We start from the raw sequence: 27152 nt of genomic DNA, 5'->3' as shown, positions 1-27152 counted from the left end.
AGAAAATAAACATCTGGTGTTAATAAAGTTTTAATACTACTTGTTTGTTGATGCTGTGAGACGTTACAAATGGAAATCCCTTGCAAAAATCTTCCCATTCCATTATGTATACATGTGATGTTTTTTGTCGATGCACGCAGTCGCTCAGATACTCTTCAGCGCACGGAAAGAGTGCAGAGGATGTGGGAGGTGCTCACGTGCTGCGAATTTGGCCAATGTTGATGCCCCGGTTCACAGAATGACGTCGATTCATCGACCAATCCGCTTAATTTTTTATGCCTTATAACAAACCCAGTTGGGTTGCTATATAAACGCATTGACAACAAGCTTCCAGCGCAGATCTGTGGGAGAATCGCATGCCCTGAAATTAACCACAACATCATCATCCACCATGAAGGCAGTCAGTCCGGTGAGGTCCATAAGGAAACCCGCCTTGTATTTTTCGGAGCATAATCACGGCAATTTACGGAGCAAGAGCTCCTCGGACGACCCGCTCAGTCTCCTGTACAACATGAATGACTGCTACAGCAGGTTGAAGGAGCTCGTGCCGAGCTTACCGCAGAACAAGAGCGTGAGTAAGATGGAGATCTTGCAGCATGTCATAGACTACATTCTGGATCTTCAGATCGCACTGGACCAGAACCCGCAACAGCAGATCCTCGGACAGAGCCCTCCAAAAAAGTCTGTCAGATCACTCGGAGCTGATATCAGCATCCTCTCCTTTCAGGTAAGTCAAGTTTGTCAAAGTCATTTATATTAGCGTAGCCTAATGATAAATCGTACATCGCAGTTATAAAAGGCATTATTGAAGTGTGAAATGACAGCAGTATGCAGCGTTATTTCAGCATCACTAAAAACAAATAAGAAGTGAACAGTATGCAAAGCAATCAGCATTAATTTAAAAAACGCATAATGTATATAACACCAACTTGAAACTTGTGCTGGCAGCGACACTGAAAATCATTGTTTACCTCTGTTAATTAACAGCCCAGTAACCCTCAAAGAGAGATCAACTCAGATGACCTCATAGCCCTGTCTCGTTGAAATGGTAAGTTAGATGCTCTACGAAACTGATGGTTTCACGTGAGAAGCTGTAACAAAGTTAAACTTTTGCACGTGGGGCACTTGGGCTGTTTGCCAGCGGTGCAGCGCACCTGCGCATAATTATTATGCATAATGTACGGACTTATTAAAACAAAGATAAATTTGATTACTTTATTAAGTAATTTAAACCTGTTATAATGATTAATAGAATACGTTGTTTTATTACAGTTGGTGGAAATGTCATTAAAGTTTGATTATCAAAACACTCTAAATGTTTTCTGTGACGCACAAAAAGAACAAAAAATCATTTTGTGGTGCAAAGAAGAAAGTCGTACAAGATGAATGTGACCTATATCTTCATTTTTTGACTGTTCAGTAATACCATGTTTGCTTATAGCTACGTTCTTTTAAAGTACTATCAAATATATGTATGTCAGATGCTCGTGTAGACCCCTCCATCTGGAGCTGAATGGGATTGCCCGGTATTTCGCTAGTGTTTGGTTAAAAGTCCGAAAAAAAAACGTCCTGTGGCTTCCTCCCTGGCGCCAGTCTGTCCGGATCTCTGTCCTTTTGCCTTCTCTAAACACGCCTCTCTCCCTCTCTCTCTCTCACACACAATCTTTTGCAGGTGTTTCGGTCGTGGAGCAAAAACAGGGGCTTTTTGTGTTTTTTCTTTTTTCCCCGTGTCATTCGCCTGGACTTCGTCTTGAATGACAAAGGATTTCCCTCGAACGGACATAAAGAGTTAGTTATACACGGACTTTCATATTCTGTCTTCCAAAGGAAGATTGAAAAAGACTGGAGAGATAAAAGAAAACCGTAATTAAGCAAGCAATCTCACAAAGCAGGATTTTTTTTTTTTTTTTTTACCTTGCTTTTATGTTGTCAAGATGTTGCGCAAAACGAGCGCCCATTTTAACAGCTCTAATCCAGTTCGCCAAAGGCTGCGGACTCTGTAAAAATCTACTTTTGTTTTCTCTTTCTGCTGAAAATGTGATGTTTATAATATTACAGAAAATTTTATAATTATAACGTAAATGGCACTTTTATACTGTATATAATTAAATGCTGTGTCTTTGTCTGAGCTATAGTTACAAATGCATTGCTTTTGTTGTATTTTTCATTTTTGCAAATGCATAAAGCTTATTAACTTATTACCGTTCAGGCTGTGAAACTACTACTTGTATTGTAAAGGCTGTAATGTTCAGATAGTGAGGGGACAATGGGGTGGGGGTGGGGGGGTTATAGGATATTCTATTTTTTTCACCCATATATACATTTTGTCTGAGCTTCCAAATGTTTCAATAAAAGGATACTCCACCCCCAAAATGAAAATTTTGTCATTAATCACTTACCCCCATGTCATTCCAAACCCTCTAAAAGCTTTGTTCGTCTTCAGAACACAATTTAAAATATTTTGGATGAAAATCAGGAGGCTTGTGACTGTCCCATTAACTGCCAAGTAAATTACACTGTCAAGGTCCAGAAATGTATGAAAGACATCATCAGAATAGCCCATCTCCCATCAGTGGTTCAACCGTAACGTTATGAAGCAACGAGAATACTTTTTGTACGCGAAGAAAACAAAAAATAACGACTTTATTCAACAATTTGTCTCCTCTGTCTCTCTGCATCACCGTAGCTGTTTTGGAGAATATGAGCTGAACGCAAGCAGCTTACACGCTTCTGTATCAGCCGTGCCACAAGGATACGTTTTCTACCTGTATTTACGCTTTGATTTGAAAGAAAACTGCACATCTGTGGAGCACGGCTGACACAGAAAAGCGTAAGCTGCTGGCGTTCAGCGGATGTTCTCCAAAATGCCGCTACGGTGATGTGAAGACACACAGAGGAGATGAATTGTTGAATAAAGTCGTTATTTTTGTTTTCTTCACATACAAAAAGTATTCTCGTCGCTTCGTAAAGTTACGGTTGAACCACTGATGGGAGATGGACTATTTTGATGATGCTTTTCATACTTTTCTGGACCTTGACAGTGTAATTTACTTGGCAGTCTATGGGACAGTCACAGGCCTCCCGGTTTTCATTCAAAATATCTTAAATTGTGTTTTGAAGATGAACTAAGCTTTTACGGGTTTGGAACGACATGGGGATAAGTGATTAATGACAAAATTTTCATTTTGGGGGTGGAGTATCCCTTTAACCACAAAAGTTAAAAATTAGTAAAAGCACACTAAATAAACGTTTGAAAATATAAGTACCCTTTGTGCTTGCGTTTGGTAACCATAGGCTGCTCCAGCTCGTAAGTCAGGCCCTGTATGGGGTAGTATGTAAAGAAAAAATATCACGTTGTTACCACCCCCCCCCCCCCCCCCCCCCCAACCCCCAACCCCCACCCCCAAACCAATTCAGCGAAAACTCCACCCTAAATATTTCATTGGTCATGTCAATCACAGTGATGAAATTAGCTGCTGGGTGGGATTTTCGCTAAACTGGATTCGGGGACAAAATTGTGCAAACCCCCCCCCAAAAGACAGACGTAGCATACTAAATGCTATAATTATCAAACCAAAGTATACCAACAAAAAAGGTGTTTTATTAAAATGTTTGTGTAACGGTGAGAAAACAATTCATTTATGCAAGACAAATCTTACAGCAAAAAGTATTGATAGAAATTCCTTAAAAAAACAACCTCTGAGTCACTTAAAGTCTGTGTGAACCAGAAGTTGCTGCCAACTTTATTTCAGTGTAGCGATGTATTTCCAGCTGAAATGGAATATGGAATAGAGGGCGTGGTTTTATTTTTGCGCTCTTCCTCTCTGTCGCTCACTCATAGCAACCTAACGGTTGGAGGGGCGTGTTTAAGGATATTCTGCCCAAGCCGTCAAACTGACATCATCAGAGAAGGAATGCCATTCCAGAGCGGAAGCAAATGATCAGATTTTGATTAAAGATTACCAAAACAAACCATTTTTCAGTAGATTAACTTGCACAGATTAATTGTTCACATCAAGACTAGCAATGTGCGCTAATAAAGGAAATAAAGTCAGTTTTGATTTCATGGGGACTTTAAGTAATTCACACACTGAAGTGTTCAGGGTGTGGGATATAATTGTAATGCATGAACTACTGGTGCCACCCATCTGTAATTCACAGTACTAAAATAAGTCTGCTCTATGTTTGCTCTTACCAAATTGTTTTGTGGGAACACATTTCTGCACAAGTGTGTAGAGAACAGCAAAAGGGTTTTTTTTAAAGGTCATTTTTCTTCCTCAAAGAGTCAAGAAAAGATTGATACTATCAGTGCAGGTTTATTTCATTCCATGTTGAAGACAAGCATTACCAAACATGTTTTACTTTTCAGGACAGCTGCCAATAGTACTGTTAATTGCTAAATACTAGCATCACAGGGCATGCAGTTTCTTCTGGCTTATTTGGACTGCAGTCTGACACATGCTTGTCACTGCTTATATACTACTGTAACTACAGCACAAAGAGAGTGTGCAGGACAACGCAACACAACACAACACAAAGCCAGAATGAACATTCATATTCATACTTTTTAAGGGGTTTACACACACTTTGGGTGCTTTACCATGACAAGGTACTACAATATTTTATTTTGGGAAACACTACTGAATATTCTTCTACAGCTGTGATTCCAAAATTCTTTATAGCCATACAACTGGTGACATTGATATGTGATTAAGCTACTAATACTGTACGGAAACACCACATGTATGTAAATATAAGCTGGTGGATGATGAGTAGATAGACAGATGTGAATGAAGCCCATTTCAACTACACAACATTTAGAAATGTCACAATCACCGTTACGTGTATTTAGGCATGCATCACCACAAAACATTAATTAGCCAAGACTGCTGTAGATCCAGACGTCGCCTACAGGATACTTTCACGCTCTTCTCCGAAGGTGACGGTGTCAGAGGACACTTTGAGGATCTCAGGAGGATCACCAGGGTTAAGCCCCCTCTTCAGATGCACCACACGGATGTTCTCATTTTGGGTGTTGGTGGTGCTGGAACCGGGAGTCATTCCAGTGGTGGTGGAGGTGGAGTTGGAGCTATCTGTGGGTTGGCGAACGTTGTTTCCTTGTTGGGCGTTTGTGTTGTTATTGAGGGTGGTGTTGCTGGGTGTACGGTTGAGGTTGTAGCTCTTGGAGGAAGGCCAGCTCTCTTCAGGGCTGCTGGCCAGAAGACTGCACTGGTCTTCAGAGCAGATGGACATGCGGGCAATAGCTGGGTCTTGGAGGCCACTCAGACTATTCGGCAGCCCTCGTTTTCGAGCGGAGTTCTCCTCATCCAGCTCAATCAGGTTAGCCCTCTCAGATTGCGACAGGTCGGCTTCTTCATCTTGCAAGGAATGGTTGGGAGAGCTTTCATTGGAGCGGACGCCCGAGTCAGAAGAATCCTTCTTATCTGAAAGGTAATCCTTACCTTTGGTCAAAGATCGATCTCCAGCATCTGAGGCTTTGGGCTCAGGTTTCTTTCCATCCTTGAGCAGAGGGGCATTGTCTGACTCTTCAGACTCTTCGTCATCACTGGTCAGTTTCTGGTAGCGTAAACCGCCTCCAGGCTTCAGCTTCAGATCAGCACCCTGAAAGAGGCTCACCTTCTCTCCAGATGTCTTGCGTCCCAGAAGGGACTTTGATGACCCATGGTCAACCTTCTCATCCTCTTCTGTTATGGGATCTAAAGTGGGCGTGTCTGCCGATGCGTAGTCGGTATTATCAGTTCCAGACTTGCCGCTCCCTCGTTTTGAAACTGATTTGCGCCCATCTTGGTCACCTCCATCCTTCTTCTTGTCCTCAGAGCTGGAGTGCATAAGTTGGCCAACAAAAGGTGGCACAGGTTTCTCCATTCCTACCTCAATCTGAGACATGGAGGCGATGTATTCCTGGTAGGCGTTGCGGTACTCGGCCTGCTGCTTGTCTGTTAGCTTGCAAATTTCATTGGAGGACTCTTGAGAGTTGAGGCTGGACATACTAGGTGTACGGTGAGTGGTGGCCTACAGAAGTCAAGAGATGTTGAGATAAATGTCTAATATGGAATGGCTTGGAAAAAAGGGTTCAAGAACCAAGGAAGAAATGCTTACCATCCACGGAGGGTTGGAGTGCCTAGGAGGCTCATCCAAGCCCACGTTACTGAGCTCCTCAAAGCTCAGGCTGAAGTTGTACATTGGTGAGGTGTCCGTGTTTACGACTCCTCCGTGAACTGGTGCACCATTGTGCCTGCAAGGCTCCACATGGCCAACCATGCTGCTGCCCTGCTCGCTAGGAGCCTCCTCATGCAGGATATGGTTCTCCACATGACGGAGCTCAATCACCTGCACAACATTGACTTCATTACACTAGTATTTAGGGCCAGTGTGAGAGACTTTCTGTACTAACTGTACTAGTATAGTTAACTGTACAATACCTTGCACTATTGGGTCAATCTTACATTTCTTTACAATGTAAATGCTTTACAACTTAAACATTTGGTTTTCTGTGAGATTTAGTTATGAATACTGTTAGGTAAAAGTACTGAACTGACTAACACATTCTTTCCCAGAATAAAATGTGACTAAGTAGCAACAAAGTGTGTAAAAACTTGCATTAAAAATGACATAATCTGCCACACATGCCATTATTTTTTTTAAGAGTATCATTTTCGTATGCTGGCAAGTCATAGAAATCTGATCAACATGTTATATTACTGACAGAAAACTACTCACTGTTGTCCTGAAAAGCTGCCAATCTCCAAAATTCATGTTCATCTCTTTCTTCAGCTCGTCAATATTACATTGAGACAGAACACGGCCATTTATGTTAGCCTGAAGAAAAAAAAAAAAGTCACAAAATCAGAACATAGTACAAAAAAGTTTGATATTTTCTTCTCTGTGTAAAATTTTTTGGTTCATAAATACACACCTTCTTAATGGTGGCTGTATACTGAGAAAGCATGCTCTGGTCGATGCCGTCGATAAGTTTGACACGCTCACAGACAACATCTGTGCTCATTGAGCTGAGCAGCATCGATGGAGTGCCTGAGACCACAGAGGCAGAGCCCTGGTACACATAACACACAGAACCATTAGTGCCACTCAATTACATCAGAACAGTGTGCATATGAAAGATCTCTGAAGTCTTCAGACTGCTACAACAAGAGATAGACCATGCAGATTTTTAGAAAACAGTCCAAGGGGGATGCAAAAGGTCTTGAATTAAAATTCAAGGAAGAGAGGGATCAAAAAGAGGTACTGGGGAGGAAAATATGCAATGCATTTTGAATATATTGCTGTCAGCATGATTTCAAAGAAGCTAGTGCAAATCTAGAGTGATATGATGGTAAGAAAAAGTTAGGGATACAAATAGTTGTACTCAGTACTCAGTTAGTGCTGAAGGGTCACATCTACCACCACACTTAACATTAAGTATTATGTAGCTTTCAAATAGCTACGTCTAATTATAACAAAACCAAAAATTGTGACCTACACTACATAGACTATAAATACAGACCTCTGTTAAGGGAAAGTCAGAGTGGCACCTGGGTTCTATACTTTTAAAGTTTTCTGACAGAATACTTTAAAAGTTCAGCATCCAGGCCATGTGAGTGAGAAGCTGATTATTTCAATGGCGTTTGTGTAAATCGGCATCATTGAAACAACTGCATCATCACAACTAAAAGGGTACAGAAACAGATAGGACTTCTTTATTTTTTAAGGAATTTTTTAAAGGACAGAATCTTAAAAGATCCAGGGGAAAGTGAGAATTCTGAGGAAGGAGAAGGACTTAAGTTTAATGTGACAAAGTAAATTATGCTCCATCTTAGCATGTCATGTGGGTATAAGTATTAATGCAGTGACCCTTTTATTAATACAGTTAACTGGCATATTTTAATTTTAACCTTATATTAGGCATCTAACCTCAACTTAAGCACTTTTATTCCTCCTTCCCCACTCTGAGTTAATTTTTTTTTTTGTCCCATAAGTGCATGCCGGGGGTGTGAGATTTTGGAGCTCTGGAGAGTGTTAGCGTGTGTTTGTGAAGGCGTGTGAGGAAGGGAAGCATCAGCAGAGCAGCAGAACTTAAGCCGAGTCTCGAAGGATTCAGTACCTGCTTCTTTTTGAAAGATGGTACCTTACCCTGTTGAGGAGAGAGAGGAGAGGAGGAGAGAGACAAAGGAGGTGGAAATCGTGAGGGAACTACATTCATGTTGATGAAAGAAAGATGGAGAGAGTTTAAACAGGAAGCAAATGAGTCTTTCTCTACAGCATGTGGGAACTGGTGGACTGTGAAAGCCTCCGGTGAACATTAAGGCAGCTGGTGCTTGACGTCACTAGTACAGTGCCTGTTTGAACACTGGTGTCTTGCTTCTATTCTCACACAAATGAAGCTTAAAATGTACCAAATGTCAAACACTAGGTATAGGGTACAAAACAGGGACGGAAAATGTATTTTAAAAATCTTGAATGTTATTTTCTATAAACAAAATGTAATGAAAAAATATATTAAAAACATTTTTGGTTTGTCATTTTTGGGTCTAGCTAATCGGTTTGTAATTAAAGGAAAAAACTATTTTTTGGACATAGGCAATACATTAATTTGTGTGATATCAATAAAACATGGGAACAGTTGTATACAAAATGTTTATGCACAAAAATTTAGCAAATAATATTTAATTAAAAATACTTTTGCAATTAATTTAAAAACAACTAAATAGACTGTCAAAAATATGTATGTTTTATTGTTGGACACAGTCAAGACTGTCAAGATTTGGAACAGGCCAAAGTCTCAGTTTAAAGGGGGGATACAGATATTTAAAGAAGATTAAAATATTAGGCCCTTCTGAAACAAGCCTTTCATGCTAATTTAAAATAATGAACAATTCTACTATTTTTCACAACAAAAAACATGAATAAGTAATACTCTATTCATACAAAGTGCCACAAAGAATATGACAGACTTTCATATCACACATAAGACTCTAAGAAAAAGCATAAAGTATATCTGGAGCAACACCACGAAAACAGCAAAAATAAAATGATTCTGACATATAAGACAAGAGGGAAGAAGAAACTTTATATTCATGTTTATAAAAGGAAACACCTGCAGAGCAAAAATTAAACATTAGCTGTAGAAGAAAAGTATGTCAGCAAGTGAAACCCTAGCAAGAATGACTAACACCAGCGCTATGCTGTTACCCATAAGCACAAGGTCTGGCAGCTTTTGTTCATGACTAGTACTTACAAGTCCACTGCTATGGTCCTTGGGATAGCCGGTTTTAATGAATGGACGTGGAAGAACATGAGCAGGGAAGAAGCTGCCAGCATACTGCCGCGGCAGCTGGTATAGATGTTGGGGGAAATATGGCTGGGAGACCAAGTTTGGAGGAGAAAAAAAATGTAGGGAATGAAAATATAACAGAAAATCATAAATAAATACATGCAGGAATGTTCCAGTTCAATACAAGGTAAATCAATAACACATGTTTTACAATTATTTACTAATAATTTCGACTTGCCCTTCCATTTTAAGAATCTTACTGTAACCATATTTTCTTTTTTTCTCAGAAAATGTTTGGTATTCAACATTACACCACAAACACTGTCAACTGAGCTTAACTGTATTGAACCTGAAAGATTCCTTTAAATCTCAACATGTGAAATTATGAAATAACACTCAATCTCTCTCTCTCTCACACACACACACACACACACACACACTCTCTCTCTAACATGCACAAATGCTTAAAAAATAAATGATTAGGAGGGATACAATGTGTATAAAAATGTAGCCTCATAAACACCTCATTTTGTTACATTATGGGGCTGAACTTAAGAAAACAAGGCAAACGCAAATATAAATTACGCTAAAATGAAGAAAAACAATCACTGAAACACGAGCACAGGGAAATGAATGAAAAATTGTCTGGGTGGGCATGTGGAAATGTTTAACACCGAGGCTGGAATACTTTTGAGAGGTGTGTGCTCGTCCAAGGGACTTCCCTCATCTATTAAATGAGCCGATGTGCCTAGAAGAGCTCCCTGAGGAAAGTCTAAAACACAGCTGAGTCATCAATCTACACTTAATACTACTTATCAGTTTTAACAGGATCCATTTCACCTCAAATGCCCCCCAAAGAGATGGCAATAATCTAATGATAGATTGCAACAAAAACACAGTTTCTGATTCATTGTTTAATTTATAAAATTTTGCAATTCAGGTGATCTTTTGTACGTTATCTATGTGGTGACACTCACCCTGTTGTAGAACGGGTGTTGTGGCCCGGCCATGCCGCTGAAATAGGCGCTGTGGGGCTGAGGAGACACTCCTGGCGGGTTAAACGGGCCGTTGTAGGAGGCAGTAGGGGAGCAGGCAGAAGACTGCTGGCTGTAGACTGATATTGGACGGACCTCCTGCAAAGGCAGCGTGGGATAGCTGACACCACCCATGTTCACTTGCTCCCGGGCAGCACGCACATCTGAGGAAATACCGAGATAATAACATGCTTTTCAACAGGGTATGACTAAGGTAAATAGAAATATTATATATGTTCTATTCGTTTTCTATACGGTTTGTAATTCATTTTCTATAAGGTTTGAAATTTTCACAACTTTGTTATAAAAATTTAGGACATATATATAAAACGTTGCTTTTAATTTACTACCGAAAATTACATTCAAAAACAATATTATTATTTTTTAAATATACATTTATAAATGCTGCACTTAAAAAAAAAAGTAATAAATTGAATTTTGCATAAATTATAATTTACATTTTATTAAATTAAATACAAGCCAGAATGAGTGACAGCATTGCAAATTCAGCATGAATTAAGCTGTCAATATGCAATAAACAAAAAATTTATTAAAAAAAAAAATAACATCTTATTAAAAAATTATAATTACTATTTTAATAAAATATTATAAAATACAAGACAGAATAAGAGACAGCATTGCAAAATTAAGCCTTAATTAAGCTGTCAATATGCAACAAACATTCGATTTAAAAAAAACATTCAAAGATTATTACAAAATTAATTACTATTAATAAAATAAAAATTAAATAAAACAAAACAAAATAAAACAAATTAAATAAAATTCAGAATGAGTAACAGGACGGCATATGTTGTCTAAATTAAGCTGTCACTTAAGCTTTCAGCTGGTGGCTAGCTAGTTTGGGTTTAAATCATGGATGTCACTTTAACCCGTTAATTAATTAGTTACGAAAAAGTAACGCAATTCAAATATTTTAACGCAGTTAACGCACTGACCCCGTCTCCAGACCTGTACATCACCTTGCATTTCATACAGTTAGCTGTTGACAAATATGATGCACGGCAACAACTCATAAATACAGTTACTACCTATAATGAATAATATTAGTATAAAAGTGTTTCAATAAAAACAAAACCATAAATACATCACACGAGTGCTATTTGTCCCGAATATCATGAGTTTAAATGTGATTTTATAACAACAGTACCGTAAATAAGACGTTGATATTGTGTTACATTTTAAACACAATATTATGTTTTTATTCAAATTTGTAGAGAAAATATTACCTATAAAGCCACAACAGAACTGTTGTGCGTCTCCGAGTCCGAGCAACACAGCAGTGTTTCGTTTTTGAAAGAATCCCTGTTTTGAACGAATTGTGTGAACCAATGATTCAAAGGCCCACTCATAAAGAGCCATTTATCTCATTCTTGAATGAATCAGCTGTTTGAACGAATCAAATTAATGAACGAATGACTCAAAGACATTTACCGCCACCTGCTGGCAGATTTAGTTTTTAGTGTATCATTTCATAAAAATAAATAAATAATAATAATAATAATAATAAAAACATTAAAGGGATAGTTCACCCCAAAAATTAAAATTCTGTCATCATTTACACACCAACATGTCTTTTCAATCCTTCCTTTTGTGGAACATAGAAGGTATTTTGAAGACTGTTGGTAACAAAGCTGTTGTGGTACCAATGACTTTCATGAACAAAAAATACTGAGATGTTTCTCAAATTATCTTCTTTTATGTTCCATAGTTTATGTTAAGCTCTTATAGCGTAAATATTTATGTGTCATAAATTTTATGTTGAATCTAACTAAATATTTATTTCTACAATTTGCAATGTCTACTTGACACTTTCTCATTCAACACAAATAGCTTTAAATAATCTTTTGCGGGTATCTATTTGTGATTAATTCGATTAATTAATCGACACATCATGTAATTAATTAGATAAAAAAAATTGTAATCGACTGACAGCCCTAGTTTAAATGTGATTTGTTTTAAAAAAAAAAAAAAAAAGAGACATTTACCTGCAATAATCTCTCGGAGTTTGGGATCTAAATTAACAGTGCAGGGGAGAAAGGTGCGGATGTCTCGAGCCGCAAGCACTGGAGTTCGGGAAGAAAGGAAAACCTCAAAGCTACGGACATCACCATCTATCTCCAGCAAAGGCTCCACATCTTTAGTGGTTGGAATGTTCTTGGAGATCCTGTTAGGCAGTACATGAAAGATACAAGTTGAGAAACATGAGACGATCCTAATATTTTAAGGTTTGTAAAAGTTACTTTTGCATGTGTGGAGCATCCATCACGTTTTTACTAAAACAATGCAGGTCTTGTGAGAAAGACTGGTTTTAACATACCCTGGCATAAATTACATTGAGCCTTGCCAGATGAAACAAAGTCATGATGGTTTTACTGAAAATGAAAATGATGCTGATATAACTCAGCATTAGCAGCACAATATCTTCATTTCATTTTGTGTTTCTGGGGCACAGGCTGCTTTAAGAGTGGAAGGAGTGTGCAGACAGCCAGTATCAACACAATACAGCAATATTACTGATGTTCTGGATGCCAAACCTTCATAAAACCACAAACTTCATATGTTTCCACTTAAACAGACCTAAGGGTTTTCAGAAATGCTCTATAAACTCCTCAAAATGTCAGAATACACCCATGCCGCGAATGCATTAATTTCTCTCTTTATACTGGTGTACAACAAAAACTGCACAGTGATGGTATGTCACATGTGTAAAGAAACACACAACATGAGTGCAGTCAGTATATTCTATAATCATTTCATATCTGATGACATATCTATGCAGTGACAAGTCTTACATGAATATCATCATCTGACTAATCACCGTAGGGAAGCTTATCTAATGATCTGGACCTGCTTTCTTTGGCTTCATCTGACATTCTGTGGCCTCCCATTATTCGTTTCCAGGAAGCTTCCCAAAGGAGACATTTTTCTCTAGGACCCTAATGGGCTAACGAACAAACTACATGCAAAAAAAAAAAAAAAACATAAAGGACAAATACATTACATAAAATTAATCTGATAAAAAAAACTATTTTTGCACAGATTAGCTATGATCTGAGTTGTTGATCTCAAGTTTAAAACAACAGTGTGTTTCTGGCAATCTGATGAGCTACAAAACTACTGTGATATAAAGCATGTGGTGAAATTGAAACATCAGGAATTGTGTTAGTTCAAATGCAGTTTTCTAGAGATCTACATTACAACATCATAATGACATTATAAAACATAAATAGCATCACGTGGTTTCTTTAAAAGCCCCTACCTTTCATAGATGGTTTTCAGAGTTGTCTGATCTGGAATGCCATCTGTCTCTTCTAGGTACAGTATGAGCCAGGATGTGCGATACGGCCACTGCTCAGTCAAGTTGATCCAAGATGCAAGCCGGTCCCAGTTAAAACTTATCTGATTGGCCCTCAGCAAGCGGCCTAAACAAGAGGAGCATATTTCATGAGTACTGAATGTTCAGATTTTATGATTTTATATCTGAAAGTTCATATTCCATTATAGTGACTACATACACTACCACTCAAAAAATTTGGGGTTGGTATGATTTTTAAAAAATGTTTTTGTAAAAAAAATAACAAAAAGAGAAAGAAAAAAAAAACCAACTGGTTTCTTTCTAAATATATTTTAAAATGTCATTTATTTCTGTGATGGCAAAGCTGAATTACCAGCAATTACTCCAGTCTTCAGCATCACATGATCCTTCAAAAATCATACTAATCTGGTAATTTGGTATAGTTTTTTATTATTATCAGTCTTTAAAATAGTTGTACTGTTTGTTTTTGTAAAAAAGGTGACACATTTTAAAGGATTCTTTAATAAAAAGAAAGTTCAAAATAACATGTATTTGAAAAATAAATCTTTTGTAACATTATAAATGTCTGTACTGCCATTTGATCAATTTAATATGCCCATGCTGAATAAACAGTATTAATTTCTTTGTAAACTTTCATACGGTAGTATACCTCTGCAACTCTGCTATAATTCAGATGTTTGCAACCTGTCTTACTTTCCTAAGGTGGCATATTCAGAGTAAAACTCAAAATATAAAAAATTGAGTCAATTAAGAAAACATCATGTTTCATTTTGATTACAAAAGGTGGCCATTACTAACCAGACTAAATCTGTTTGCCTATTGGTAAACATTACCTAATAGCTCAAGTGATGTCACTGGAGAAAGGAAAGTTGGTTCAGACTAAGAGCAAATCACTGCATTTTGATTAAAGTTTACACAGATAATTTTTGTTCTTTAAAATAACATGCAGTGATAAATCATTTTAGGAACATGTTGACCTTAAAGATTGAATGCTGACCTGTGACGGATACAATGTTCAGGAGTCTCCTCATAGTCTGAGGGCTGATGTCACTGAACCAGTCCTCAGTGACGAGCAGTTTTGTGAGGTCAAAGGACATCTGACGCGTGACTGACCTCTGCATCTGTCGACGGCGATAAGTATCCTGAGGAGAGATCGGCCAGATTGAAATCACGATCATTCTAAATCAATAGCATTAAGGAATACAGGGAAGGAAAATGTCAAGGGAGAAATTTGGAAACATTTTGTGATATGAGCATATCATGTGGTAAAACATTATTGTCATTGGATTAGTCAGACAAACTGCACAAACACAAGCCATGGGACTGCCAGACAAGACAAACAATTCTGTTCAGTTTTGGAGTTCAAATCATCATACTACTACAAACATCACATATCTATTAATCCTATTTATAATCGCTAATCGTTATAATACAAGTAGCCTTCTGACATGAAGCAGCATATTTATCAGCTTACCCTGCGGTTAAGAGTCGTCTTACTGCCAAACTTGGTCTGGTCACCCAGGCTGTTCAGGGACAACTTTCTGTCCAACTCCTCATGCCAACCTACAGCAAAAATAATAAGAAATTTGCTTTGCGAGCATTTTTGTCATGCAGCATTTGATTTACAACAAAGGTTTAAAAGCTAATATGAAATGTTGGTCAGAATAGGAATAGAGCAATGTGGTTTGGACACTATGTTGGCATAAAACACAAAATATGTTTGGCTATATTTTGTAACCTACTATACAAATATTCAGAGTCAGTAATTTTTTATTATTATTTAGCAAGAATGCATTAAGTTGATCAGAAGCGAAAGTGAAGACATTTATAACGTAAAAGATTTCCATAGTAAATAAATGCGGTTCTTTTGAACTTTCTAGTCATCAAAAAATTATAAAAAACTGTATCATGGTTTCCACAAAAATAATAAGCAGCACAACTGTTTTCCACTGTGATAATAATAAAAAAAATATGGTAACACTTTAGGATAGGGAACACTTATTCACTTTTAACTATGACTTCCCCTTAATAAATTCCTAATTTGCTGCTTATTAATAGTAATAAAGATATAGAATATGTTATATTTTTTTATAATTTATTTTGTTGTTGTTATAATAAGGTCGTGTAGAGTAAGGCATTAATATGTGCTTAATTAGTACCAATAAATGGCTTATATTCTAGTAATATGCATGGTAATAAGCAACTAGTTAAGAGACCCTAAAATAAAGTGTTACCAAAAATATTTCTTGAACACCAAATCAGTATACTGGAATGATTTTTTTAAGAAAGATTTTTTTTTAAGACTTTAGTAGTGGCTGCTCAAAATTCAGCTTTGCCATCAGAGGAATCAATCAATTATTTTAAAATATGTTAAAATAGAAAACCATTCTTCTATTGTAATAATATTTAGCAATATAACTGTTTACTATATTTTTGATCAAATAAATGCAGCCTTGGTGAGCAAAAAGAGATGACTTTCAAAAACATTCAAAAATTCTTACTGATTCCAAACTTTTGTACTACTTCCCATAATAGTCAGTCATTATATGAAACACAAGACATTCTCATCCCATGCTGATACAAACCCTCAGAGTTCCCAGTGTCTCCATTAGCAGGAGCGGGTGCACACATCTTCTTTGCACAGCTGAGGCCACGGCTGTTGAGGAAGACAGGAAGGTGGACAATGTTGCGCATATAGTCATGGCCGTTGATGTTGGAGTCACGCAGCACGCTGTTTAGATTCTGGTTTATAGCTTTGATGATGATGTGAGGATCACTGGCGAAGACAGAGATGAAAGGACCCTTGGAAAACAGCACTCTCACCTAATATAATAAGAAATACAATTTTGACAGGTTTTTGATATAGGTCTCAAAAGTGGTGATTTAAACAACACACACACACACACACAAAAAAAATACATTTTATAGAAATTAAGGGTGACATTTAAAGGGTTTTATTAAGCTAACACTCACTTCACATTCAATAGATCCTCTGTCAGTGCATTAAAAGTCAGTATCCAAGTATTTCTTTAAATGCATGATAAAATTATTTTATTTAGAATAGGACCAATGACTATTTCCAGGGTCCTAATACAATTGACTAAATGGATTAGGGATGCTGTTGGTTATCACTAAAACAATGGGTCTGTTCAGTCTTTCTTAAGACTAGAAGAAAAGCCAGTTCTAGGAGACCACTGTCTTTTCAAATTATTTAATCAGCTTGAAGGCACCATTGCACATGACAACGCAGACTTAAAGGGATAGTTCACCTTCAGTAGTTGGTCCCCACTGACTTCCATAGTATGAAAAAAAATAAACACTATGCAAGTCAGAAGGCGCTTTCGCACTGGAGGAACCTTTTCATAGTTCCTAGAACTATTGGTGGAAGTTCCCGCATTTTGGAATGTTTGCACCGCAGGAACTAAAAATGTATTTAGTTCAAGGAACTCCGTTTGGGTGAACTAAATTAGTTCCTACTTCAGAGTAGGGTCTAAAACAGTTCTATAGGAACTACCAGTGATGTACATGTACGCAGACTGGCCAGACGCAAATGAAACACCGGTTACCTGGCATTTTTAAAAAGCTGTGTAAGAAAATGTACTCCACAAACATGGAAAACAGCGATAATAACAGCATTTAGCTACCTGTTATCTGCAGCTTTGTGGTTTTTTTTCAGCTTCAATGATAACACTGCAAGTTGTCACTGGAGAATTAGCCAGATTTTTGTGCTCACCGTGTCAAGCATCTGTAGCACTTTATCCTGTTCACAAGAGTCCAGACCATCAATGATGACAGCTAGACGTGTCTGGTTCTGGGTGAAGCCATCTATAGATTTGGCCATCTTAGCCATGAGCTCCACTTCATTCTTCAAGACCTGTGAAAAAAAGTTGACCATCTGTGACACTCTGTGACTTGTGTGTGACTCTATGTAGCTCTTTGTAGAAGTTACTCAGACGCCTGTCAACAAACCTTCATAAAGCCCTCACTCTTCAGCTTGTGCATCTTGTTGGCGGCACTGTGCAGCCTCTTCCTCTGGGAGTTCAGCACTGAGTCTGTCACCGTCGCGGCAGCCTAGCGAGGGAGCGCGATGCACCGCCACCAGGTGCGACAATTAAGCAACAGCGCCAAACCAACAACACTCGCCATGGAAACCAGCACTGCGTTCACTGTCTGGTTTTGCCCATCCACCTTGAACACCGCCAACAGGGCCATTCCCATGATCAAGCAGCCCAGGATGAAGAGGAAGATAACAAAGGATGGGATGCAACATGTTTTCTTCCACTTCTTTTTACCTGAGGGTAGACATGGTCACAACAATAAATGTAATGTAGCAAATATAGACTATGTCTACCAACGTAGTCCCTGAAGAATCAAGAATGGTAAAGTGGCCTTTACCTTGAGTGTCCTCAGTTTTAAAGACTCTGAAAAGTCTGGTGGCCAAAAAGCCAAACTCCCTCTCACAAGCATCCGAGAGAGTAGCGATCATTTCGGCCATGGATGTCTCCCCACCCACACTGGATAACCTGTTATAGTCTGTGAACAGAAACCTGAAAGAAAAAAAAATGATTTCAGTTTTTGCTCACCAAAGAGTTTTACTCAAACCAGGGCTAATTTATTTATTTTTTGCTCTCTTCTGTTAAAATATAAAAAAACTAGCTACTATAAAAAAAAACAACTGAAAATGTAATCACTATACATCAAAAACATAAACATATGAACACGTACACACATTAATAGTACAATACCATTCAAAAGTAGATTTTTTTTATGTTTTTGAGATGAGTCTCACCAATGCTGCATTTATTTGATCAGAAATACAGTAAAAACAGTAATGAACATTAAGAAATATTATTATAACTAAGAACAACTGTTTTCTATTATAATAGATTTTAAAATGCTATTTATTCTTGTGATGGCAAAGCTGAATTTTCAACCGCCATTACTCAAGATACCAATGTCACATGATCCCTCAAAAATCACTCTAATATGCTGATTTGGTGCTCAAGAAATATTTCTTTATTACTCTATATTCTCCATTATTATAAATCAATAAAACCAATTTGCAACATAATAAATTTCTGTAAATTGTGATTCACTTTTTTTCAGGATTCTCTGATGCCACAAAGTTCAAAAGAATACCATTTATTTGAAATGAAAATATTTTGTAATATAATGAATGTCTTTGAACTTAATGAATTCTTGCTATATCTAATATATACTAATTAAGTAATAACAATAATAACAGTAATAGTTGCTTTAATATATTTTTATATTAACAAATAATAACAATACATAAACTGTAAAACTATACATAATAGAGTATGATAATAAAGTCTTATATTACAGTTGGAAAAACCTTAGAGACAGCACTGTTACTACTGCACTACGCTGCACTTCACACTTTAGTGTCTTTTATGTTGCTTTGACTATTAGCTACTAAGTCAACACCACATCAACAGCCTGGTGCTTATGAGAATAAAATGACAAGACCACATCTATAATTAAGGACAGGACCTCATCTTACTGGCTAAATGGTTTATGTAGAGGATAGGTAATTACCTGACAGGCAGTGCACGGGTGGTCTGTTCCGGCAGCTCTGGTGGGTTGACGAACATGAGTTTGAGCAAAAGCTCCAGGTATCCGATGTGTCGAGCCAGACGGGTGCTAATGACCCACGCCCAGTTCCAGCTCTCACCCTCACGCCTGCTCCCAAAGTACACAACCACTGTGTAGAGATGGAGAGTTGCTCATATACATTCACTATACTTTCAAGGGATATAGACTGAGTTTAGCGTGATAACTCCTAACTCAATTATGACCAAAAGTATGGATTTTTATCATGTATACAGAACTTAGTCTGGGACAATAACTAGCTGGTCTGTTTTTCTTACCAAAGAATACATAAAGCAGTGCCAGAATGCTGAGAGAGATGGCAATAGCCAGCTTGGGATCCACGGTGAAGCCGAGCACTAGCGCGACAGAGCCGCACAGCAGGAGCGATAATAACACAACCAGCCAGGAAAACTGGAACAAAGGCTCCACCTGCTGACCTGCAAATGTCTTCATCTCATCTGAGAAAGAAATATGAAGATTCATCCACCAATAAATATACACCAGATGCAGCGAATTGAGCTCGATTAAACATTTCAAGCTCAGAAATAGCTAAAAAGCTAGGGAGGTACGTGCTGTACTTGAGTAAACTGTGCTTTAAAATATCCTTTTCAGGTCACTTTCCTAGTTTAAACCGAGCGACTCTAGATAATGCTCACCCTCTAGTTTCTTGAGCAGGAAGGACTTGCCACTGCCCCACTGGGCATACAGACCCACACAGATGGGTGGCTGCATGGTGGGCTCACTCAGGATGTCTGCCAAAGCACTGCTGTACAGGTCATAGCCCAGCATGTCCCCATCTGACTCTGTGGGGGACAGATGTCCTAAAGGGGACAACACAGAGAGAGGCAAAAATACACACAGGTCATTCATAACCTACAGAAAATGTGGTATAAATAAGTACTGAAATGCAACTACAACAATTAAAAAAATATGCTTACTTAAAAAAAAAAATAGGTTCTGAACTATAAAGAGCAAGACACTGGTTTTTGTAGATCAATAAGACTATGTACCACAAAGTTCACAATAAAGAAAGCAGTCTAATCTGATTCATTAACAAATGACTCTTTTTAGTGAAACAGTGCAATTTGATTCCTGAAATGAACGACTCTTTTGAGTCAGTTCTTTTAACAAACAATTCCAAAAGTTCAGTTACTGATTTGAAACCATCTGAAACACTGTCCTGTATAATTTACAGATAAAACTATTTTCAGATGTAAGAAACGAAATCAGAACAGAATCAAGAGCTTGTGAATCAGAACCTAATTAAATTAGAAAATCTATATCAATATCCAGCCCAAATAACAAGTGTAAATCAATAGTTAAACTCATGATGGTGATCTAGTCTCAGACTTACGGGCTCCAAAAATCTGGGTGAGGATGCTCTTCTGGTGGCTGCAGTCGATGTTATAGGGTGTCTCTCCAGCTTTGTTGGGCCGGTAAAGCAGGCGGCCATCTTTAGGGTTACGGAGAAGAAGCTCAGCAAGCCTGCGGCTCCGTCCACGAATGGCGATATGAAGAGGGGTGTCCCCTTTCTGTAGCCAAAGAGAGCACATATTTAAAGTGCGGTATAGTCTCATCATGTGAATGCGAATAATGCGCATGAAACTGTGACTGAAGTATTACCTTGTCGACTGCAGACACTTTGGCTCCTTTGTCCAGCAGCAGCTCCACTATTTCTATGTTCCTCATCTTGGTGGCTTTGATTAGTGGAGTCTCAGAATCCTACATATACAGACAAATACAGACTCAAGACTGGCTCAAAACACTGAAACAATCTCTTTGACGCAAGTCTTACTGTTCTTTACCTTAGTGGTGGTCTCTGTGTCAGGATTGCACTGCAGTATGTCTCTAACCATGGTTGCATTGCCTTTCTCTACAGCCCAATAGAGAGCAGTCTTATTTTCCTGCAACAAATAAATTTCCCATGACTCTTATACACTTGCAGTTTAAAAAATAAGATAATTTTATAAATAATAATGTGATAATCAGTTTGACTGTTATTATGAAAGCCTAGTTTAAAGTATCTTCACATATCTGATATAACAGGCACGTTACCTGGCCTCTAATGTCGATGTCTGCATACTTATGCAGTAGCGCCCTCACAATCTCAACATGCCCACCTCTCACAGCTCCAATCAGCACAGTGTCTCCACTCTACAGGTTAAAAACACAATATACAATGAGAATACATAATATCACAGTTCAGTTTTATCCAGTATATCAGTTTAATAATTTCTGTTTGTTTGCAGGTTTGTTGCGAGGTTCAACCCACCCTGTCTGGGATGTTGACATATGTTCCGGCATCAAGCAGGTCCTGCACAATCTCAGTGTAGCCCTCTTTAGCTGCGATCATCAGAGCTGTGTTTCCGTCCTTATCAGTCATGTTTACATTTGGGTTCCTCTTCAGAAGCTCTTTAACCACCTCTGTATATCCCCCCTTCACAGCCACGATCAGTGCCGTCATGGAGTTCTGAGTGGTTGAGATTAATAAAATAAGACCAACGGGCCCTCAGGATTCCAATGTAATGCTACTAAATCAGTGGTTCTCAAACAGGGCCCACTAGGAGGCCTCAGCCAACTTTCAAGGGGACAACAAGATGACTTAACAAAAAAAAAAAAAAGTACATATAAAGCTAAAAATAAAAATAATTAACAAAAACTTTGAATAAAAGCATCTGCTAAATAACTAAATGTAAATGTACATATAAAGCTTATTAGAATTATAATGAACAAAAATGGTAGGTAAAATAAATTTCAGCTTACACCTTTTTCAGTTAATATGTAAAGTTATTTGTATTTATTATTGAAATTTGTGTTTGAGTATCGAAATACTTCTTGAGGATGATGATAATTATATAAAATTTCAAAAGTGTGATTTCTAGAACTGTAAAAGTCACGTGAATTAATCAAATCTTAGGTACAACTTCATGAGTTTTTTTTTTTTTTTAAAGAATTTATATATTTTCTAATTATGCCAAGCTCTAGAATATTTTATTGGGCAGGAATCATGGGTAAAAAATACTGATAAATCCTTATCCAGTAAATAACAATCTGGGACTTTGAAAATTGTTGAAGAAATAGTCAAAAAGGTTGAGAACCACTATGCTATATAATGAGCACATACCGCCCCCTCCTGGTCAACATCGGCTCCGTTCTCCAACAGGTGCATCACACAGTCGTAGTGACCCTTTCTAGCAGCCCAGATCAGTGGGGTGGTGCCATACTAAAGTATAAAATGACACATTTTAAAGTTAAACAAGTTTTACATTTAATGTATATCACAGCAAAATCATTAAAGGAATATTTCCTGCTCATTACAAATTAAGATCAATCAACAGCAACTGTGGCAAGCTGTTGATCACCAGAGAAAATAATGTTGACTTTGGTATGTAGAAAGAGAACTAAAAAATAAATAAATAAATCGCTCACAATAGAAATGCAACGATTGCTCATTAAATGATTGACTCTTTCCAGTTTAAGAACATTATTATTAATTTATTATTAATCATTATTAAATCACAGTGAGGAAGGATTGTTTTAGCTCACCTTATCAGAGCAGTTGACTTTAGCTCCATGCTCCAGCAAGAGTTTCACAATCTCTGCATGGCCTCTACCGGCTGCCCAGATAATGGGGTAGACGCTGTATTGCTGTGCATGACATGTGAAATGCATGACAAATTTTAGTCAATGATTGCATTTATTAAACTGGCATTTTTTGGATTCATTCTTGACTTCATATGATCTGTATGTGCTTATACCATATGCAAGTTTTACCTGTCCAGTGGTGTTTGGGTTTGCCCCAGCCTCAAGCAGGACCGTGGCCACATCAACTCTACCTTTATATGAAGCCCAAGTAAGGGCAGTCCAACCGCCCTGCACGACACAAACCCACCTCATAAGTTTTTAATAATTACATAAGAAAATGTTTATTTTTCAAATGTGATTATTGTACAAAATAAAGGACACATATTGCTTTTGATGCAAACTTTTGCTATTCGATTTTCTCACCATGTCTCTGTGCTCAATGTAAGCACTGTTTTCCAGCAGCTCTTTCACCACCTCCACGTGCCCCTCCTTAGCTGCAGAGATCAGAGCGGACCAGCAGTCCTATCAGAGAAAAGCACAAAGACAGGTCGCTATGGAAACCATTGAACCACTGGCTAATGTCACCATGGAAACAGTGATGGAGTGTGCAGGAGCTGTACTAGAAAGAAAAGCCCTACAGCACAATTATAATGGACAACACACCCTATACAGGTTTTAAATATATGGCAAAAATATTGCACAGGAATACAGAAGAGGGATTCAAATTCTAATTTTTGATGAGTAAAAAACTGAATTTTGAATGATAATTTATAACAATAATTTTGGGCGGGGCAAGAAAATCTCTATGTATGTGTGTCTCTATTTTCCTATAACAACATTGTAATAAGCTGCTGATAACAGCCATCCAAAAATGATATCAAGCATCATTGAGAATGTCTGCTCCACTTTAGGTTGGTAAATGTTATGTGAATATCTGCAGTGATTAAACAGAAACAAGAGTGACTACCTGCCAACTCTTTTTGTAAATCTACAGTGGGTATTTTCTCACCACATCATCCAAGTTGACATTTGCTCCTCTTCTGATGAGCTCTTGAACAATCTCAAGACTGCCCTGCTCTGAGGCCAACATCAGAGGAGTCTGTCCATTCTGTCAAACACACAATGAGAGAGAGAGAGCGTTGATATTTCTACATTTTAACTGATCATCTTAAATTGCTTTAGATTTTTTTTTTAGATGCAACTTACATCGCTTCGACCATCCACCTCTTTGAACTTGTCAAGATGGGCTTTGACAGCAGCCAGATTCTCTTCTTCCACATAGCTGAAGAGGTTCTGGATGGCCAGAGTGGTCATCTTGATGGAGGTTGTGGTGTCCATGATTGCCACTCACTGGGACACCCTGAACAGAGATATCTGTAGTCATTTTCAAAACAGATTATGAACAGAGATGGTCTAAGTTAATCTGAATACTGCAGTAGGTTGTTGGGAGAATAAAAATGTGAAATAAGCAACTGAAATGAAGTTCTTTGAGATTAGAGATGTTGAATTGCTGAGTTAGCCTGACGGGAGTGACAGGTGATATCAGAGCGTTTGCTTCAGTGCAGGCCAAGAATAGCAATGGACTTTAAATGTCAGGTGAAAGGAGGCTGGCACAGATAAGCATAACACAGAGATAACTGTTCATTTTCTCCAAACACCTCCACAGACACACTCTAATAGGTTTCCCTACAGTTAATTATTTTACATATTCAGCTTAAATAAATATATTTTAAAAAAAGACAATTTCATATCTAACACTTTTACAATTTTTCACCCATCAATACATTTATTTATTTGTCTATTTCTATTGCCATACCAGCATCTATAGGTATTTTCTTGGAAACATCAATGTATTAAAAAAAAACATAGGCTACAACATACAATAGTAATGAAAAACAACCAATATAACAAACATTATATAAGATTTTTCATTTGAAAATTTGTCATTTATCATTTAACACTTAGCATTTTATAACAAAAAATTTAATAGACAGAACAATAGATATATAGAATGAAAGGATGAAGAACAGAATGCTAAATCAATCCAAATAAATGTTTAATATTAATATTTTACAGCATTTGATGCTTATTTAATATGTGCCAGCATGTGACCCTCAATTTAACCTTCAATACAGACTAGAAGAATGTCTGTACAGAATGTTCATACAGACAATACATTCAAAAAGAATGGGGAAAAAAAACAGGTAGGCTCTCAACATACAACTGGACAACAACAAAGAGAATACATCAGCTCACTCAGGAACCCAAGCAGCTCTTTATGCTCTATCTGTGAAACACGACACCGAAGTTATTCTTATAGACCATTATGTGACACCATATATCCAGCACATTCAGTGTCACACTGTCCTCTGCTTTTGTTTGAATGCCTTTAGATTGCTGGCTGTGACTGCTGTCTGTCCTGCTGTCTGCTCTGGAATGGCATCATGCATTATTTATGGCGACCAAGAGTGGTTCACGCCTAGAGTTTACAGCAAGATGCTTAGATGACTGACAGCCCTACAATTATAATAGCGAGAAGTGCTCTATTTTATATGGATATTTACAAAGGCTGGTGAGAAGCACACTTTATTACATATAACAACAAAAATAACTAAGCATTATATATTACGTTTTGCTATATTTTTACATACAAATATAATAAAATACAACAAAATAAATATAGTAATTGTTGTATAGATAGATAGATAGATAGATAAATGAAAATATGGCTAAAAATAACTATATAATGTCAAATAAATGGAACCTGCGTGAGTAAGAGCACAACAAACCACAGCACATTCTCTGCCCGGTAATAAAGTGTTTGTTAATCCTGATATATTTGACTGTCTAAACATTATTGTAATTTGATATTAAAGAATGTATTTCTAGAAATAAACAGGGCGGGCAGTGCCATTACTCACTATGAGAGCCCAGCCAATTAATCGCCATCAAAACAACCCTGAACAGATTAACCGAATTTTACTACATTTACATAACAAACTACATCTTTTTCGCTGTAAATGTTCGATTCTGCTTAATTCTACAGTTTGATGCTCGTTACTGTCCTTTAGGAGGCTATGAACTGTCAATCATACGCGGCATCAACCGACAAACGCGATTTAAACCCTTCATCTGCCTTCTGTTTCGAGACGTACCTCACAGAAAATATACGTTGTAATAATCTGCTGTCTGAAGGTCCGTTTGGAGAGGCGTATTTCTCTCTAGTTTTTCGGTCTACGGCGCTTCTTTCTTCCTATTCACCATCTTCAACAGCCATTTTGACGAAGCAGAGCGCTGTGCTCCTGTTAAGCTTCTTCCTGGCAACACACGGCGTGACGTCACGCCTTACTCAGCCCAGCACACGAATACATGTGATAGTTGACTGTATATACGGGAAGTGATACTACATTACACAGCAATTGTAGACATTTTTATTTTAGATATTTCATCTTGTGTATTTCATCCTGTAGTTGTCTTTCCTAGGGCAACAGAACAGTCTATGGATGTTTCTTTAACTAGCATGTATGGAAACTTCGCCCTGTGGCCTTTTTGAAAGTAAAATTAAATAAACAGGCTACTTTTCACACTTTCACTTGTTTCAAAAATGATCCAAACGCATGTTACTTCCACAAGATCACAAATTATGTATTGTGGATGTATTGCTATATGTACCATAAATAAACACATTTGCTTGTTTTGTCATAATTTGACCAAAAATAAATAGATAATTTTGTTTCACATTATTTGACGAAATTAAAGGTTGCAGTGTGATATTTAACATCTCATTACATATCAAGCGCCTCCCTCGTGTCTACAAAGTTAAAACGTACACGAACACATTGAGAAACACATATTATATCATAATTGAATCTTAAAAATAATTATCTAAATAATGCAATTCTGGTTCTGGAATGAGGGTAAAATAAATGTATAAATGTCAATTGAAACTAAAAGAAAGAAAGAAAGAAAGAAAGAAAGAAAGAAAGAAAGAAAGAAAGAAAGATGCGAGAAAGAAAGAAAGAAAAGAAAGATAGACGGAAAGAAAGAAAGAGGAAAAATTGCTGCTTGGACATAAATGTGCCTGTAGTGGAATTAACATCCCTATAATATAATGTCAGCAAGATCAAGTAACTTATTGTTATGTGTAGCGGCACAAAGTGCACAGTTTATGTCTGCAGAGCAAAGGGCAGATGTTCATCCAGGTTGAGGCATTTGAGAATATGGAAGGCTAAATTACCATTGTTTCAAACATTTCACTACTGAGTAATGAATGTGTAACTGTATCGTGCAC

General features: G+C 37.5%; 2 protein-coding genes across 3 annotated transcripts; one reads left to right on the top strand and one right to left on the bottom strand.

Moving 5' to 3' along the window:
• The first annotated feature begins 276 nt into the window (after nucleotides 1–276).
• Nucleotides 277–8540, top strand: id2b (inhibitor of DNA binding 2b). Of its 2 annotated transcripts, none has more exons than XM_042746840.1 (3): nucleotides 277–727; nucleotides 988–1048; nucleotides 7998–8540. In XM_042746840.1, exons 1-2 carry the CDS (start codon nucleotides 392–394, stop codon nucleotides 1042–1044), a joined length of 393 nt encoding a protein of 130 aa, XP_042602774.1. In that variant the 5' UTR covers nucleotides 277–391; the 3' UTR covers nucleotides 1045–1048; nucleotides 7998–8540. The 2 variants fall into 2 exon arrangements, with proteins under 2 accessions (XP_042602774.1, XP_018981211.1); XM_019125666.2 differs by lacking the exon at nucleotides 7998–8540 and adding an exon at nucleotides 1673–2198 and having other exon boundaries at nucleotides 289–727.
• On the bottom strand, nucleotides 4301–26190 carry LOC109113041 (kinase D-interacting substrate of 220 kDa B-like). Its single transcript, XM_042746839.1, is given in 30 exon segments — nucleotides 4301–6033; nucleotides 6121–6351; nucleotides 6742–6840; nucleotides 6938–7075; nucleotides 8123–8152; nucleotides 9257–9379; nucleotides 10270–10490; nucleotides 12333–12511; nucleotides 13607–13769; nucleotides 14661–14805; nucleotides 15138–15226; nucleotides 16249–16486; nucleotides 17397–17537; nucleotides 17633–17955; nucleotides 18059–18210; nucleotides 19223–19388; nucleotides 19555–19734; nucleotides 19933–20097; nucleotides 20631–20808; nucleotides 20900–20998; nucleotides 21082–21180; nucleotides 21332–21430; nucleotides 21549–21746; nucleotides 22401–22499; nucleotides 22823–22924; nucleotides 23051–23149; nucleotides 23285–23383; nucleotides 23871–23969; nucleotides 24068–24221; nucleotides 26017–26190. Coding segments are annotated over 29 exon segments (5211 nt in total). The 5' UTR covers nucleotides 24200–24221; nucleotides 26017–26190; the 3' UTR covers nucleotides 4301–4908.
• Nucleotides 26191–27152: the final 962 nt, after the last annotated feature.

Source organism: Cyprinus carpio, chromosome B20, assembly GCF_018340385.1.
Source record: "Cyprinus carpio isolate SPL01 chromosome B20, ASM1834038v1, whole genome shotgun sequence".
NCBI classification, from domain to species: Eukaryota; Metazoa; Chordata; class Actinopteri; order Cypriniformes; family Cyprinidae; genus Cyprinus; species Cyprinus carpio.
Note: the sequence above shows the minus strand (reverse complement) of the source record. Positions and strands in the feature narration are given on the sequence as shown.

Bases quoted from the DNA above. Each gene is read 5' to 3' on its own strand.
- id2b (XM_042746840.1), top strand. From the start codon at position 392: ATGAAGGCAGTCAGTCCGGTGAGGTCCATAAGGAAACCCGCCTTGTAT. The intron at 728-987 runs GTAAGTCAAGTT...GTTAATTAACAG, and splicing joins TCAGCATCCTCTCCTTTCAG to CCCAGTAACCCTCAAAGAGA.